This window comes from Emydura macquarii, unplaced genomic scaffold, assembly GCF_026122565.2.
Source record: "Emydura macquarii macquarii isolate MOO-44397 ecotype Brisbane River unplaced genomic scaffold, CSIRO-AGI_Emac_v2 contig_1045, whole genome shotgun sequence".
Classification (NCBI taxonomy): domain Eukaryota; kingdom Metazoa; phylum Chordata; order Testudines; family Chelidae; genus Emydura; species Emydura macquarii.
Genome location: NW_027131182.1, coordinates 5,888,198 through 5,903,494, shown reverse-complemented (window position 1 = coordinate 5,903,494; position 15,297 = coordinate 5,888,198). Strand labels below are relative to the sequence as shown.

At 40.1% G+C, this 15,297-nt stretch overlaps 1 protein-coding gene across 1 annotated transcript in view; it reads left to right on the top strand.

Annotated features, from left to right (window-relative positions):
• MEX3C (mex-3 RNA binding family member C) overlaps nucleotides 1–14,328 on the top strand; it is a 30,264-nt gene extending 15,936 nt beyond the window's left edge. Inside the window, exon 2 of the mRNA XM_067545410.1 lies at nucleotides 11,213–14,328. Within this exon, the coding sequence (XP_067401511.1) occupies nucleotides 11,213–12,438 (1,226 nt within the window). The 3' untranslated portion in view covers nucleotides 12,439–14,328. The remainder of the gene's footprint in view (nucleotides 1–11,212) is intronic.
• Nucleotides 14,329–15,297: the final 969 nt, after the last annotated feature.

Here is a 15,297-nt window from a genome sequence, read left to right as displayed (position 1 = left end):
GACTTAACCTTCCTAGGCAATATAAAAGATGTGCAATCTTTAATACTACCTGTTTAGCTACCATATCAGCAATTGTTTGCAGTACTGTTGTAGCAATGCTGATCCCAGGATAAGCTCTGTGTAAGTTCAAAAGCTTGTCTCTTTCACCAACAAAAATTGGTCCAATAAAAGGTATTGCCTCACCCACCTTGTCTGTCTAATATTGGCAAGGAAAGTAAACAAGCTGCAAGCTTTGATGGCTGGACCTACCTTCATCACATTCTCTTAAGAACAAGGTTTATTCTAAACTTTTACTCAGAATGGATTCTGAGTTAATCTTTTAACTGAAATATCCGTAGTTTGGTTGGTTTTTTTCCTCCAAATTCGTGTTCTCTGAGGGAGACTAGCTTATGTAAACTTGATGTTAAGCAGGCTTTGAGTTACAGTTTAAATAGGATTGAACCCCTTTCAGATATTTCTCTGTCTTGATGATTACTCTAGAGGGAACTCATTTCTGTTCCGGGGTCTCAGTATTGGAGACTCTGCATATGGACTGTGTTTAGCTAAGGTCTTTATCCCTAATGGGTTGTGGACTCACTTGCCTAGATGTAAGATATGTTATGGTATGTCTAAATAATGTGTTGACTGAAATTGGTCTGGCTGCCATGTGGTACCCCGTTCATGCTTTCACTCAGTGCTATTCTCTTGACCTTTGATACCATTTTGATTATCATTTTTCAGCAGGCAGTCCTGCAATCTTCAGTTAATACCTGCGAAGGTTGCAGATCTCTCAAGATCTCTAGACAGACTTACATGCGAGGAGTGAGTGGTTGTGTACACATAGGTACCAATAACAGGGAAAGTAGAAGAGAGGTCCTGGAGGCCCAATTTAGGCTGCTAAGTAAGAGATTGAAGTCCAGGACCTCCGTGGTAGCATTCTCTGAAATGCTTCCAGTTCCACGCATTGGACTAACTAGATAAAGCAGAACTGCAGAGTCTCAATGCATGGATGAGATGATAGTCTAGAGAAGGGGGGGGAGGGGGGAGGTTAGGTTAGGTTAATTAGGACCTGAAGAATCTTTTGGGAAAGGAGGAACCTATACAGGAAGAATGGGCTTCACCCGTGCCAAAATGGAGCCAGATTGCTGGTGTGTAAAATTAAAAAGATCATAGAGCTAGGAGAAAGCCAGCCGGTGCAGTGGAGCACCTGGTTTGAGCAGAGGCATCTCTGGGGGAGGATCTGTTAACAGGGATTCTCTATAGCCTAGTAAAGAGGAGAGGATAGAAGCTGATAAAGTACAGGTAGGAACTGAAGAGAAATAGTCAAATGAAAAGTCCCATTCAGTTACATCACATAAAGGCAAACAAGTTATAAGTGCTTGTATACAAATGCTAAAGTGTAAATACTAAAATGGGTGAACTACAGTGCCTGCTGTTAAATGAGAATATTGATTATAATAGGCATCACAGAAACTTGGTGGAACGATGATGATGATCAGTGAGACATGGCAGTACCAGGGTACAAATTACATAGGAATGACAGAGTAGGTTGTGCTGGGGAGAGGGGGAGCATGGGGAAAGAAGGGGAAGTGGTACTATTTATATGAAAGAAAGCATAGAATCAAATATAATAAAAATCTTGAATCAAACTACCATAGAATCTCTATGGATAGAAATTCCATGCTTGAGTAATAAGACTATAGCAGTAGGAATATATTGCCAACCATCTGACCAAGTTGGTGATGGTCCTTGTGAAATGCTCCGGGAGATTAGAGAGACTATAAAAAGGAAACTCAGTAATGAGCAGTTTCATCTATTACCTTTTTGACTGGGTACATGTCACCTAAGGATGGGATGCAGAGGTAAAATTTCTAGATACCATTAATGACTGCTTCTTGGAGTAGCTAGTCCTGGAACCCACAAGGGGAGAGGCAATTCTTGATTTAGTCCTACATGGCATACAAGATCTGGTCCAAGAGGTGAATATAGCTGAACCCCTCGGTAACAGCAACCCTAATGTAATTAAACTTACTATACTTGTGGTGGGCACAGGGCAAATACTAAAGGCCATCATAGTTGCATTTAACTCCAAAAAGAGGAACTACACAAAGATGAGGAAGCTAGACAAATGGAAATTAAAAGGAACAGTCACAACTGAAATGCATGCAAGCTGCATGGAAACATTTTTTAAAACAACATAAAGTCTCAAATTAAATGTATACCCCAATTAAAAAAAAAAAAAAAAGACCAAAAAATGCCACCATGGCTAAACAGAGTAAAAGAGGCGGTTATAGGCAAAAAGGCATCCTTTAAAAATTGGAGGTTAAATCCTACTGAGGATAATGGAAAGGAGCATAAATTCTGGGAAGTCCTAGTGTAAAGTATAATTAAGCAGGCCAAAAAAGAATTTGAAGAGCAAATAGCAAAAGCCACAGAAACTAAGAGCAAAAAATGTTAAGTACCATCAGAAGCAGGAAGCTTGCCAAACAACCAGTGGGGCCACTGGATTATTGAGGTGCTGATGGAGCACTCGGGGAAGACAGAGCCATTGCGGAGAAGCTAAATGAATTCTTTGCATCAGTCTTCATTGCACAGGATGTGAGGAGAGTTCCACACCTGAGCCATTCCTTTTTAGGTGACAGATCTGAGGAACTGTCCCAGATTGAGGTGTCAGAAGAGGTGGTTTGGGTACAAATTGATAAATTAAACAGTACTAAGTCACCGGGACCAGATGGTATTCATCCAAGAGTTCTGAAGGAACTCAAATATAAAATTGCAGAACTACTAACTGTGGTGTGTAACCGATCCCTTAAATTAGCTTCTGTACCAGATGGCTGGCGAATAGCTAATGTAACACTGAATTTTTTTTTTTTAATTTAATTTTTTTTTAAAAGGCTCCAGAGGTGATCCTGGCAATTAAAGGACTAACTTCAGTACCAGGCAGATTGGTTGAAACTATAGTAAAGAACAGAATTATCAGACTCATAGATCAGCACAATATGTTGGGTAAGAGTCAACTCGGCTTTGGTAGAGGGAAATCATGCCTTACCCATTTTATTAGAATGCTTTGAGGGAGTTAACAACAAGCATGTGAACAAGGGTTGATCTAGTCAGTGCATGTACTTGGATTTTCAGAAAGCCTTTGACAAGGTCCCTCACCAAGGGATAAGGAAGAATGTCCTCTTGTGGATCAGTAGCTGGTTAAAAGACAGGAAACAGGGCAGGAATAAATGTTAAGTTTTCAGAATGGAGAGGTAAATAGCAGTGTTCCACTAGGGATCTGTAGTGAGACCAATGCTCTTCAACTTACTCACAAGTGATCTGGTAAAAAGTGTAAACAGGGAGGTGGCAAAGTTTGCAGATAATACAAAATTACTCAGGACAGTTAAGGCCAAAGCAGACTGTGAGGAGTTTCAAAGGGATCTCACACAACTGAGTGACTAGGCAACAAAATGGCGAATGGAAATTCAGTGTTGATAAATGCAAAGTAATGCACAATGGAAAAAATAAGCCCAACCATATATACAAAATGATGGGGTCTAAATTAGCTATTACCACTCAAGAAAAGTGATCTTGGCATCATTATGGACAGTTCTCTGAAAACATCCACTCAATGTGCGGCAGCAATCAAAAAAGCTAACTGTGTTAGGAGCCATTAGGAAAGGGATAGACAGAAAATATCATAAAGCCACTATATAAAACAATGGTACACCTACACCTTGAATACTGTGTGCATTCTGGTCACCCCATCTCAAAAAAGATATATTAGATTTGGAAAAGGTACAAGAAGGCAAAAAGAATGTTTGCGGGTATGGAACAGCTTCCATAGGAGGAGAGAATAAAAATACTAGGACTATTCAGTTTGGAAAACAGACAATTAAGGGAGGATCTGATAGAGGTCCTATAAAATCATGAATGGTATGGAGAAAATTAATACGGCAGTGTTACTTACCCCTTTACATAACATAGCCCCTCCATTGGTGTCATCCAATGAAATTAATAGGCAGCTGGTTTAAAACAAACAAAAATAAGTACTTCTTCACACAACGCACAGTCAACCTGTGGAACTCATTGCAAGGGGATATTGTGAAGGTCAAAAGTATAGCTGGGTTCAGAAAAGAACTAGATGAGTTCATGGAGGATAGGTCCATCAGTGACTATTAGTTAGGATGGACAGGGATGCAAAACCATGCTCTGAAGTGTCCCTAGTCTTTGTTTGCCAGAAGCTGGGAATGGGTGACGGGATGGATCACATTTTGATTACCTGTTCTGTTCATTCTCTGTGAAGCACCTGGCATCGGCCACTGTTGGAAGACCGCATACTGGGCTAGATGGACCATTAGTCTCACCCAGTATGGCGGTTCTTATGTTCACCATGCTCCTGTATAGTGATTGCTTCTTAATCACCCATCATTGGGGTTGTTCTGAGATCATATGAAAGGAGGGAAAGATTACTTAACAGTAAGTATTCTTTGACTATATTGCCTCTGCAGATCCATGCTTGATTCCAACTTCTGAAGAATCACTTTGGTGGAGTCACTTTAGTTTCAATAAAAGGAAAGCATTGAGGTAAATTGGAACTGCAGTTCCTTCCTTAATGTGTATGAGTGTGTCTGCATTACAGTGGCATAGCTATGGCACTGCAGTGGCATATGTAGACACTTCCTACATTGATAGAAGCTGTTTTTCTGTCAAGGGAATTAATCCACCTTTTCAGTAGGCAGTAGCTGGTCAGCTTACCTGTGTCTACATCAGGGGTTAGGTTGACTGAATTACAATGCTCAGGGCACATAATTTTTCACAACCGTGAGCAACATAGCTAGGTCGATAGAATATTTAAGTGTAGACCAAGCCTCAGTGTTTGACTGCATGAGTAGGGGCTCTTTATCAAGTCAGTGTGGAGTTTTCCCCTTCTAAAGCTAGGAGCATGAAACTTAGCATCTTAACAGTTTGTCTCATCTAGTTTATGATGTCAAAGTCCATAAGTCAGACCTCAATCTGACATGGTTATTATTGCCTATTAACTAAAGATTAGAACTGTATAGAGCATTAGTGCAACCATTTCAACTCTTCCATTTCAGAACATCAGTTTTTTCTCCTCAACTAGTTTAAAAAAAAAAAAAAAAAAAAAAGACTTGAAGCCACAAGTGGAAACTTGATATATCTTTAAAATTTGTTTGGCTGTCCTATGCTTTTTCATAGGCATCACTGTAGCTATAGTACAGTTGAGACATCTCTGCTCTACACCCATATTTTGAGATTCAGATCTGAACAAATAAAAGCTCTGTAAAATTGGTAGGTACATATATCAGTTCTGAATCTGGAGGGGCCCTATCTACAGTGACAGAACCTGGTAGGCATGAACACACAACATCTTGGAAGGAGCTGTTACTAGAAAATAATCCTTGCCCTCTAAAAAGACATAATGATAGATTGCATGGAATAAATAAGGAGGTTCTTAATATAATTCTGACAGTTTTATTTATCACAAATCACCTTCCCTCCCCATTTATGAGCCAAACAATTGTACTCTCTTCTTATGTGACCTGGGTTGTATTTTGTAAATATATGTACATTTTAAATACAAAAAACATGGAGAAAACTAACTAGGTCAGGCAGCTTGAAGCCACTAGGGTTAGCCAAGTTTCTGGCATTACATTTTTCTTCTTAAACTCATGTTTGTAATAGCCACCCAGCCCTAGCTGATAAACTAACACACATGCCAAATCTGTTTTTAGGCTTTAAGAATGTTTATATAGCCAAAGACCTGTTTTGTCCTTCAGATATTTATTTGAGCCTAAACACATGCTTACTTGAGAGATAAGAATAGCTCTAAAGCAGGTAATTAAGTTTCTTGGGTAAGTACAATACCTAGAGCTTATAAAATTTCTGGTCAGACAAGTCTGTCTTTTAAGAAAAATGGGGAGAAGGTTTGAAAATGAGACGAACCAAGGAAAGCCAGAATACTGGGAGTATCAGCTTTAGAACTTCAGCCTTAACACGTTTCTTTGTATATGACCTGCATAAACCAATCCGTGAATAGTTAAGGCTCCAATCCTTCCAAGACTTGGGCATTGTATACACTTGTTAAATATGGGGTGGAATCTTAGCGCTTGTCTACGCAGTATGGCAATGCACATGAAGGGGTGTGATTTCTAAATCGCGCTAACATGCTGCACGTTAATTGGTCCGTGTTGACTTTGCTGGTGCACACTAAAAGTTCCATAGCACACTTTAATGTAGCGTGAAAGCACCATGTTAAAGTGCACTAGGGAATATTTAGTGCATACTAGCCAGGTCTGCATGGACCAGTTAATGTACAGCTCGTTAGTGGGCTTTAGAAATCGTACCTCTGAAGAGTGCATTACTCCGTCATGTAGACAAATCTTCAGTTACACATGTATAAAAGGTCTTATACAGGTATAGCTTTATTCGTGTTCAGCAAAGCAAAATAAGCTATTCCAGTATAAAAATACCTTATACTGATTTAATAGCATCTATAATAGACTTTTACTGGCATAACTATGTCAGTTGAAAAAAACCAAACTCACCCCTTGCCAACAATTATGGCAGTCTACATTTAGTTTATCATGCCTTACTCCGTCGTAAAGTTAAGCACAGGTGTAGGCCCATTTAAAATCAGTGGAACCATTCAGGTAATGGGTACATCTACACTACAGCAGCACAGTGTCAGTGGAAGGGGTATTTTCCCTGTAGTTAATCCACCTCTCCAAGAAGTGGTAGCTAGGTCGGTGGAAGAATTCTTCTGTCAACCTAGCTATGTCTATAGCATGGGTTAGGTCAACCTAACTATGGTGCTGAGGATGTGAAGTTTTTCACAGCCCTGGGCAAAGTAGGTAGATCAGTCTAATTTTTAAGTGTTGACCAGGCCTCAGTCTAAAACAAGACAGTACTCCGTGGCTATCAGACTTCACTGTTCATGTTTGTTCACATCTGTTACCGGGATAGTCTACGTTGTCTTGCATCAGCATATCTACTGTATATAATAATCTGGAGACACCATGGGGAGTGGAGGATTTCTCTTTGTATCTATGCGTTTTTGTCTCTGACTCGAGGCTGAGAAACCTCTTGATTTGTTCAGTGGCCATGTGACTCTTAATAGCTCAATGATTCCATGTCAGACTGGAGGCACCGTGTTCAGATACAGCACACTGTACAAGGAAATGCTATCAGCCACACTGTGCATCATCACCTGTGCAGTGACTAATAGAGAGTAGGAAGCCAAAACAGCTGAGTAAAAACAAATAGAAAAGTCATACTAATGGAACTATATAATGAGGTTGATGATCTTGTTTTGACATGGCTGCCTTTTACAGTAGTCTGTTATGCATGTCTTCCAGCACTCCTTGCAAACTAAACTGAGTAGGTATTGATTGATACTTTCATAGGTCTCAGGTGTCGTGGTGATTTCCTTCAGTGGCAGTTCTTTCTATCCTTCAGATAAAGTTTGAGAGTTGACCTTGGAGTCGGTGGAAACAGTTTTCTTGTGAAGCCAATTTTTAAATGTCTAAACAGGTATTGTTCTATCACTTTTTGCAAGTCGAGGCAGATCGAAGGCTTTGCTTTCTAGACTGGTGAGTCATATCTTAAAAGAAAGCCATACTCCTCTTGGTCAGTGCACCATTCTGAGTGTTAACATCTTGTGAAACCTTTCTTACCATGTGAATTGTACTGGGACTGAAGTTTATTAAAAGCAACATTTTAGGATTTTTCAGCTGAAATGACAAGTGTGACACTGCAGTTAGCAGGGCTTTGGTATTGAGACAGAAGACTAGCTACCAGGGAAACTTGTTTTGAATGGAAAACTTCTTCAGATTGGTAAAGCACTATAGAAACCAGTATTTAGTAGGCTCAAATCTCCCATTTTAAATCAAACTTTATGCCAGATCCACTCTAAAGTGTTTAAGGCTTTCTTTAAATGTTCATGTTTCATACCCTCTATGAAATAAGGACATAGTATCAGTTACCCAAGTGGACTGAAAGAAATGAAAGTAATTTTTTGCGTTTGGGCCATAATTGGTGCACATTGGGGGCGGGGGTGAGACTTCATTTGGGGGTATTCCAGTGTAAACAAGGCTTTACTGTATTGAAAAGCTCAGCAGCAGCATATTGGGGCTCACAGTTTAGCCTCAAAGGCAAATTTCATGTTACTTTGTCAACTTAGTGCTTGTGATGACATCAAAAGCCAAAGGGCAGGCAGGCTGGGCACTTAATCCGAGTGAGAATCCCACAGCACAATCCAGGGTGTGGAGGGAGAAGAGGAAATTACCTATATTGGGAGCTGAATCATACATTAATGTTGTTCGTAGTGAAATTGAGCCTCTCTCCAAAAGCTGATTCTCAAAACTTCTCATAATGTTTGTGACATCTGACTTTTTCTTGGTCTTCCCACTCAATTGCTGGTGACAGTTGTCCTACTAAATGGATTTGAATATTAGCAGGCTCCACTCCCAAATCATTTGCATAAAATCTTTCTTTATAAAGTAAATGAAAGGGACATGTCAGCTTCATTTTGGGGGCGGGGAAGAGTGGTTTGCTAACTTTGTAAAATTTCCTTTTCTGCAATTGTAAAATTTCCTTTTCCCTTCTACATAGTATAGCCTGGAATATTTGATCGAAAATCCATTTAAAATCATTTTAAAGAGCCTTTTATAAGGTTATTTTGGCTTCCTGCTGGCAATGAGGGGCCTGTTGTGCAAAGGAGAGCAGTTGGGCCCAGTCCAGACCCACACTGTTTGTACCTGTCGTCTTCTCACCTGTCTGATTTCTGGGCTGCCTAGGGTAGAGCTCCCTGGTGATAAAAGCTTGAGGGCACGAGCAGCTGACCTGGGGGGCTAAAATTTACTATGTAGATGTTCTGGGTCAAACTGGAGCCCAAGTTCCAGGACCCTCCACCCTTGCATGGTCTGGGAGCTCGGGCTCCAGCCTAAGCCTGAACACAGACATTTTTAGGCCCAAGTCCTTCAAGCCAGAGTCAGCTGACTCAGGTCAGCTGCAGGCTTTTTACCCCCATGTAGACATCCTCTTAGTGCCTAAACTCCTTGCTAAGATCTGCAGAGGAGCCACAATAGGTTATGACGCCCCCACGTGCGCGCTCACACACGCACACTCCTGATTCTAATCATCAGAAGTGTTACCTGAAACAGTAGTAAGTAATGACAGTTTGGGTGGTTAAGCTGATAGTTTCCCATGCTGAGATGCCCTTTGGATTTTTTTCTATGGTTGTTCAGCAACTAATGTTAAAGTTGGGCCCCCTTTAGGTACGTTTACATTGCAGCTGCGAGCGTGAGCCTCCCAGCCCGGGTAGACAGACGTACACTAGTGGGGCTGGAGCTACCACTCTAAAAATAGCAGCGTGACTGTTTGTGGCTTGGGCTTTCAAACGTAGGGGGTCGGAGCTGTAGCCCGCGTAGCAATGTCCACGCTGCTATTTTTATTGCACCAGCTTAAGCTCTGCTAGTGCGAGTCTGTCGATCTGGGCTAAGAGGCTTGCCCCCAGCTGCAGTGGAGACGTACCCTGGTCATACAGAACTTTTGCAGATCACTGACCCAGTCTGTTTGCTTCTTTTGGGTCCTGATGATGTGCAACCTGAGTTCAAGTTGCTTGTGTGTGCAACATGCTAAAAATCCTCCGATATCTTCGGAAGAGACCTTCCAGCCATTATGTCCTCAAAATTACAGTTTTGGCTTTGAATTGTAGAAGTGCAAAGCTGCTTAAATTACTCATTTCTACTCCTTCAGCACACATCATGTAAATACAGCCTGAAAATTCCCAGCAAGCACCTAATGTACAAAGATTATACCAAATTATGTATGATGAAAACTCTGGCAGACTATTATTCAACAGGTTGATAGGGAAGTCTCCAGTTATCATATGAGGCAAGAGAAAAGCATAAATTATACCAGTACTCGTTGGTAATGAGGACACTCCTTGGTAAACGTCGTATTTGGAGGATGTTAATGAAATTATCTGTAGCTCATAGTATGTGTGTTTTCTGTTTCCGAACTCCTGTCAGTAATGTTTGACTTGTCCGTACTGAGCACTTCTGAGGAGGGGATGTGGGGGGAGGAGAGAGAGAGTCAGTGGAGTGTGTTAATGCGTGCTGGTGTGCCTTGTTTGTGTTTTCATCGGTTTGCTTGATCATGCCAGGTGTTCAGCATGCATCTTGAAATGACTGAGGGAAACATACAATTCTAGTTAATTTCCAGGGTGCCCATAAATGTATCAAGTGCCATGTGGTGGCTGAGCCACCTGTACCTGGCTTTTGCTTTGTGATGTGAGGGCATTTATCTAAAGTTTGTTGTTTGTTTGTTTTTTTTTAAACAACTCGTGGAGTACGGTTGTAGACAAGTCTGCAGGTGGCTGCCAGTGTGTTACATAGGCCTAATTGACATGGCAGTGAAAGTCTGCCAGCATCTGCCCTACACTGGTGTTCCCACTGTTACTACCACTATTGGTAACATTGAAGATTCATCACAAAGCAGTTGACGAAAACAGAGCTGAAAAGAGTTGGACTGAACAGCTGAGTAGCAAAAATTCTACCTTTTTTTTTTTTTTTCTCCCCAACTTTGTCACAGATGAACCCGTAGCATGAAACTAAGTAACTGAATTTCTTTTCTTTTAATCTTAAATGTTGGCTCCTCATAGAAGATTGTTTTTGTCAGTAGAACTGATAGCCCATGAAATGCATGTTGGTGCTGTAAACACCACGCTCGAGGATATGAACTTTTAGTGCATCACGTACAACTCTCAGATATATCTGTTAGTTTAGTTTCACTTTGCTCTCTGGGGAACATTGGAAAGGTGCTGTCTATAATAATGTGTTTTTTAAAAAACCAAAAACCTATGGAAATAACACTGCCTCAAAGAATAAACTGAGCACTAGAAGGAGTTCCCTTGACAATAGATTCTGGTATTAAAACTTAATGTAAAAACACTTTTTAAAGTGATTTTTTTTTCTTAATCAGTTGAATAATGTTACTGCACAGAATGTTAGTCCACCCTTGTGGTCATCACAGATGAGAATGGAAATAATTCAGAGAGAAGCTTTTGCTGCTTTCACTGACTCGTTTTGTGAGAGGAACAGGTGGCTTCAAGTTTCACCCTTGCAGTTCTTTGACGCTTGCAAACAATTTAAAACAGGAGACTGTTTTCTTGTGGTTTTCTAAAATCAGACTCTTTACTAAACATGTGTTTCTTTCTTCTAAACAGGTTGCAAAATAAAAGCACTGAGGGCCAAGACGAATACTTACATTAAGACCCCTGTTCGTGGAGAAGAACCCATTTTTGTTGTCACTGGACGAAAAGAGGATGTAGCCATGGCCAAAAGGGAAATTCTTTCAGCTGCCGAACACTTCTCCATGATCAGAGCGTCCCGCAACAAAAATGGTCCTGCTCTGGGCGGCTTGCCATGTACTCCCAACCTACCTGGTCAGACGACAGTCCAAGTCAGGGTGCCTTACCGTGTAGTTGGGCTAGTGGTTGGACCCAAAGGAGCGACCATCAAAAGAATTCAGCAGCAGACACACACATACATAGTCACTCCCAGCAGAGACAAAGAGCCAGTTTTTGAGGTTACAGGTATGCCTGAAAATGTAGACCGTGCGCGTGAAGAAATAGAAATGCATATTGCCATGCGCACTGGAAACTACATTGAGCTGAATGAAGAAAATGATTTCCATTACAATGGTACAGATGTGAGCTTTGAAGGAGGCACTCTTGGATCTGCTTGGCTTACTTCCAATCCTGTTCCTTCTAGCCGCACCCGAATGATTTCTAATTATAGAAATGACAGCTCCAGCTCCTTAGGAAGTGGCTCCACTGATTCCTATTTTGGAAGCAATAGATTGGCTGACTTCAGCCCAACAAGTCCATTCAGCACAGGAAACTTTTGGTTTGGAGAAACGTTGCCTTCGGTGGGCACAGAAGATCTTGCAGTTGACTCTCCTGCATATGACCCCTTACCAACGCCTTCCCAAACCATCTGGACCCCTTTTGAACCAGTAAACCCACTCTCTGGCTTTGGTAGCGACCCTACTGGTAACATGAAGACTCAGCGTCGAGGGAGTCAGCCATCCACTCCTCGTCTGTCACCTACGTTTCCTGAAACTCTGGAACATCCACTTGCTAGGAGAGTAAGAAGTGACCCACCCAATACATGCAATCAAGCTGGCCTTCCAATATACATCCCTGCTTTTTCTAATGGTACCAACAGCTACTCCTCTTCCAATGGTGGTTCCACGTCCAGTTCACCGCCTGAGTCTAGACGAAAGCATGACTGTGTGATATGCTTTGAGAATGAAGTTATTGCTGCCCTAGTTCCGTGTGGCCATAATCTCTTCTGTATGGAATGTGCCAACAAGATCTGTGAAAAAGAAACACCATCATGTCCAGTTTGCCAGACAGCTGTTACTCAGGCAATCCAAATTCACTCTTAAATATATATAGATATTATATATGGACTTTTTAAACTCTTAAAGGCATGGGTGTTATGGTGCCCCCTCCTTCCCCAGTAAACTTCCTAATTAATTCTGACTGTTATTGGGCTTTCTTGGGATTAGGCTAAAGTTGTTAGAAAATTTATACTTTCTAAAAGGCTGCTACGGTAACACTAAACCTAGATGGTCTCTGTCCAGTGTGGTTTAAACAGATGGCATATTTAGCAGAGACACATCTGGTATAAGACTAAGGCACAGTGGGGGGGGAAACTTTAATCAATTTCACAACCAAGAAAACAAATTCATCTTACAGACTTGCCCAGTGATCTGTGTTAAAATGTTGGTAACTTCTATATTCTGGAGGCAATGACCCTCAGAGCTTAAAGAGAGAATTAGTCTGCTGTGCGAGGTTCATGGTATTACTGATGTATCAAACACTTCCAGTGCTGCCTTCTTTACACTGCCAGTTTTTTGAAACAGGGTTTGGGTTTTATTTTATTTTTTTTTACCTTACAACAACTTACGCCTAATTCTTCAGTATTGCAAATAACTTTTTAATGCCTAGTTTAATTCTTTTGAATGGGTAAGGTTGTTGGCAGTTTTAAATAGATCACTGTTAATTATGGGGGAGGGACTGCCAAATTGACCTTCATCTCATCCAGTTCGTTAACAATGGTATGTTGAGAGGATCAGGAATGATTTGGTCTCCTTAATCGTGAATTCCTACCCATTGCTTTTCTTAATGTAATGTGGAATAGCCTTCCTGTGGCTTGATCTCATTTCAGTAAGGGCTTTGGGGTGCACATACTTTGGCTGATAGTGAGGATGCTAACATTCCATTCACTAGTCCAATCAAGCTGTTCTTAAATTACATTTTAGAGAATATATCGTTCAAAATGTGAAGCATTTTTATGTTCAATCCATACATGTCTTGCACGTTATATAAATATATATATATTTTATTTTAGTAATGTAAAGGAAGAAGGGGGGAGGCGTGTATGTACTCTTGTATAATTCATGAAAGCAGCTGTGACCATGGCCCTGCAATCATTTTACTTCATTTCAAAAATGTGTTTCAAATCATAAGGAAAAATGTCTTTTGAATGTGCTGCTTACATTTCAACCTGTGGATGTCTCTAGCTTCTTCATCCTCAGTATGTTCCCAAATCTGTGCTGGCATATGAAAAAAAAACCACACACACACACACAAAGTGGAGTTCTAGTGGAATTTTCTATTTTTTTTAGCATTATTTTCCCAAGACACAAAAAGCTTTTTTTCCTCAGTATAGCAAAACAAATTCTATGTATTGAACTAGTAAATATACAGAAATTTTATTTTTTATTTCCACTTGAAGAGTTACATTTCGTATAAAAGTTTACAAATAATGGTTTTTATTTTACGATTTTTTCAGTATAAGAATTGCCTTGATGGCATATTATGATGTAATGCATAACTTTAATGCTAATTGCTTGTAGAATAGTTAAATGTCAGTATTGAAACCTAATCTTTAGCTGCAGTCTTGTAGATATGAACAAATGTTCACCAAGCATGTATTTTGTATTTTATTGCATTGTACACCGCGACTGATAAGCCAAGGAATTGACAGATACTAGGTGCGTGTACTATTTCTATAGACCACAAACTAACAATGACAAACTATCAATATAGTTTAGTATTTGCTAATTTTACTACACTTTTTGTTATGTATATGTAGGGAAGTCATAGGGATTATAAATTCAATTTGAGTAAAGTTTAAAAACCATATATTTTATGATAAAGGGCCTTTAACTTATGATGGCCAAAGCACTGATATTATATATTTGCTGTAAAGAGAATTATAAGAGTTTTATTTTTCTGATATTAAAAGTTACTTAATAAAGACTTGTTTCCATTAACTTGAATGTTTTCTGATTTTACTGTCTTCATGGTTTTGTGAAACTATAATTGTCTAACTTAGCTCAGGTGCTTTCTAAGTGAATAGTCTTTTTTTCAAATTTCTTCACTCTTTAGTTTAGATGACTTCACATGGAAAGAATCTTTTTACCTCTCATTCATTGCTAATTTTACACATAATCTTTAAAAAGCAGCAATGGCCGACCAAACTTCAGAAAAGTTGTTGTTGGACTAGTAACATCTGAGAGCAAATAGTCAGAATAATTGAGAAATTCTCTGTTCCGAGCACATCTAAGATAAATTTATTTCCCTTCTTAAATATTCACAAGTGCAACAACAGCAGAAGAGAATTATCCCTTATTTGGTTGAATTATTGCTTCCTTGTTTCAGTATTTCAGCAGTATCAGTTCCATGCTGATTTCAAGTTGCAGGTATAATTTTTTTGCCTTTCCAGTGCAATTTAAATGTTTAAACTATCAGGTGCGTTGCATTTGGTATTAAACTGAATGTGAACACACGTGTGGCAGTCTAAAGCATGGTATCTCTTCTACTTACTAAGGGCCAGATTCTGTCACTCACCCTCATTTTGGCCCATATCTTGCTCAACAAGCAGCCCAGTTCTTATCCATCTTAGGAGCTTACAGCTCCCATTACAGTAGTATCTGAGCATCTCACAGACTTGAATGCATTTATCCTCACAACCCCCCTGAGAGGTAGGGAAGTGCTATTATCCTTATTTTACACATAGGGAACTGAGGCACCGAGCAATTAGGCTACTTTCCCAGGGTCACACGGGAATCCTGAGGCAGAGTGGGGTATTAGATCCAGGTCTCCTGAATCCCAGGCTGCTGCTCTAATCAGTGGGATACCCATCCTCTGATTTCAGTGAGCTATAACTCAACATGAGTATGAGTGAGGAACTTGGCCCTAAATTGCCTTCAGAAACTGTCCAGAACCAGGAGTGT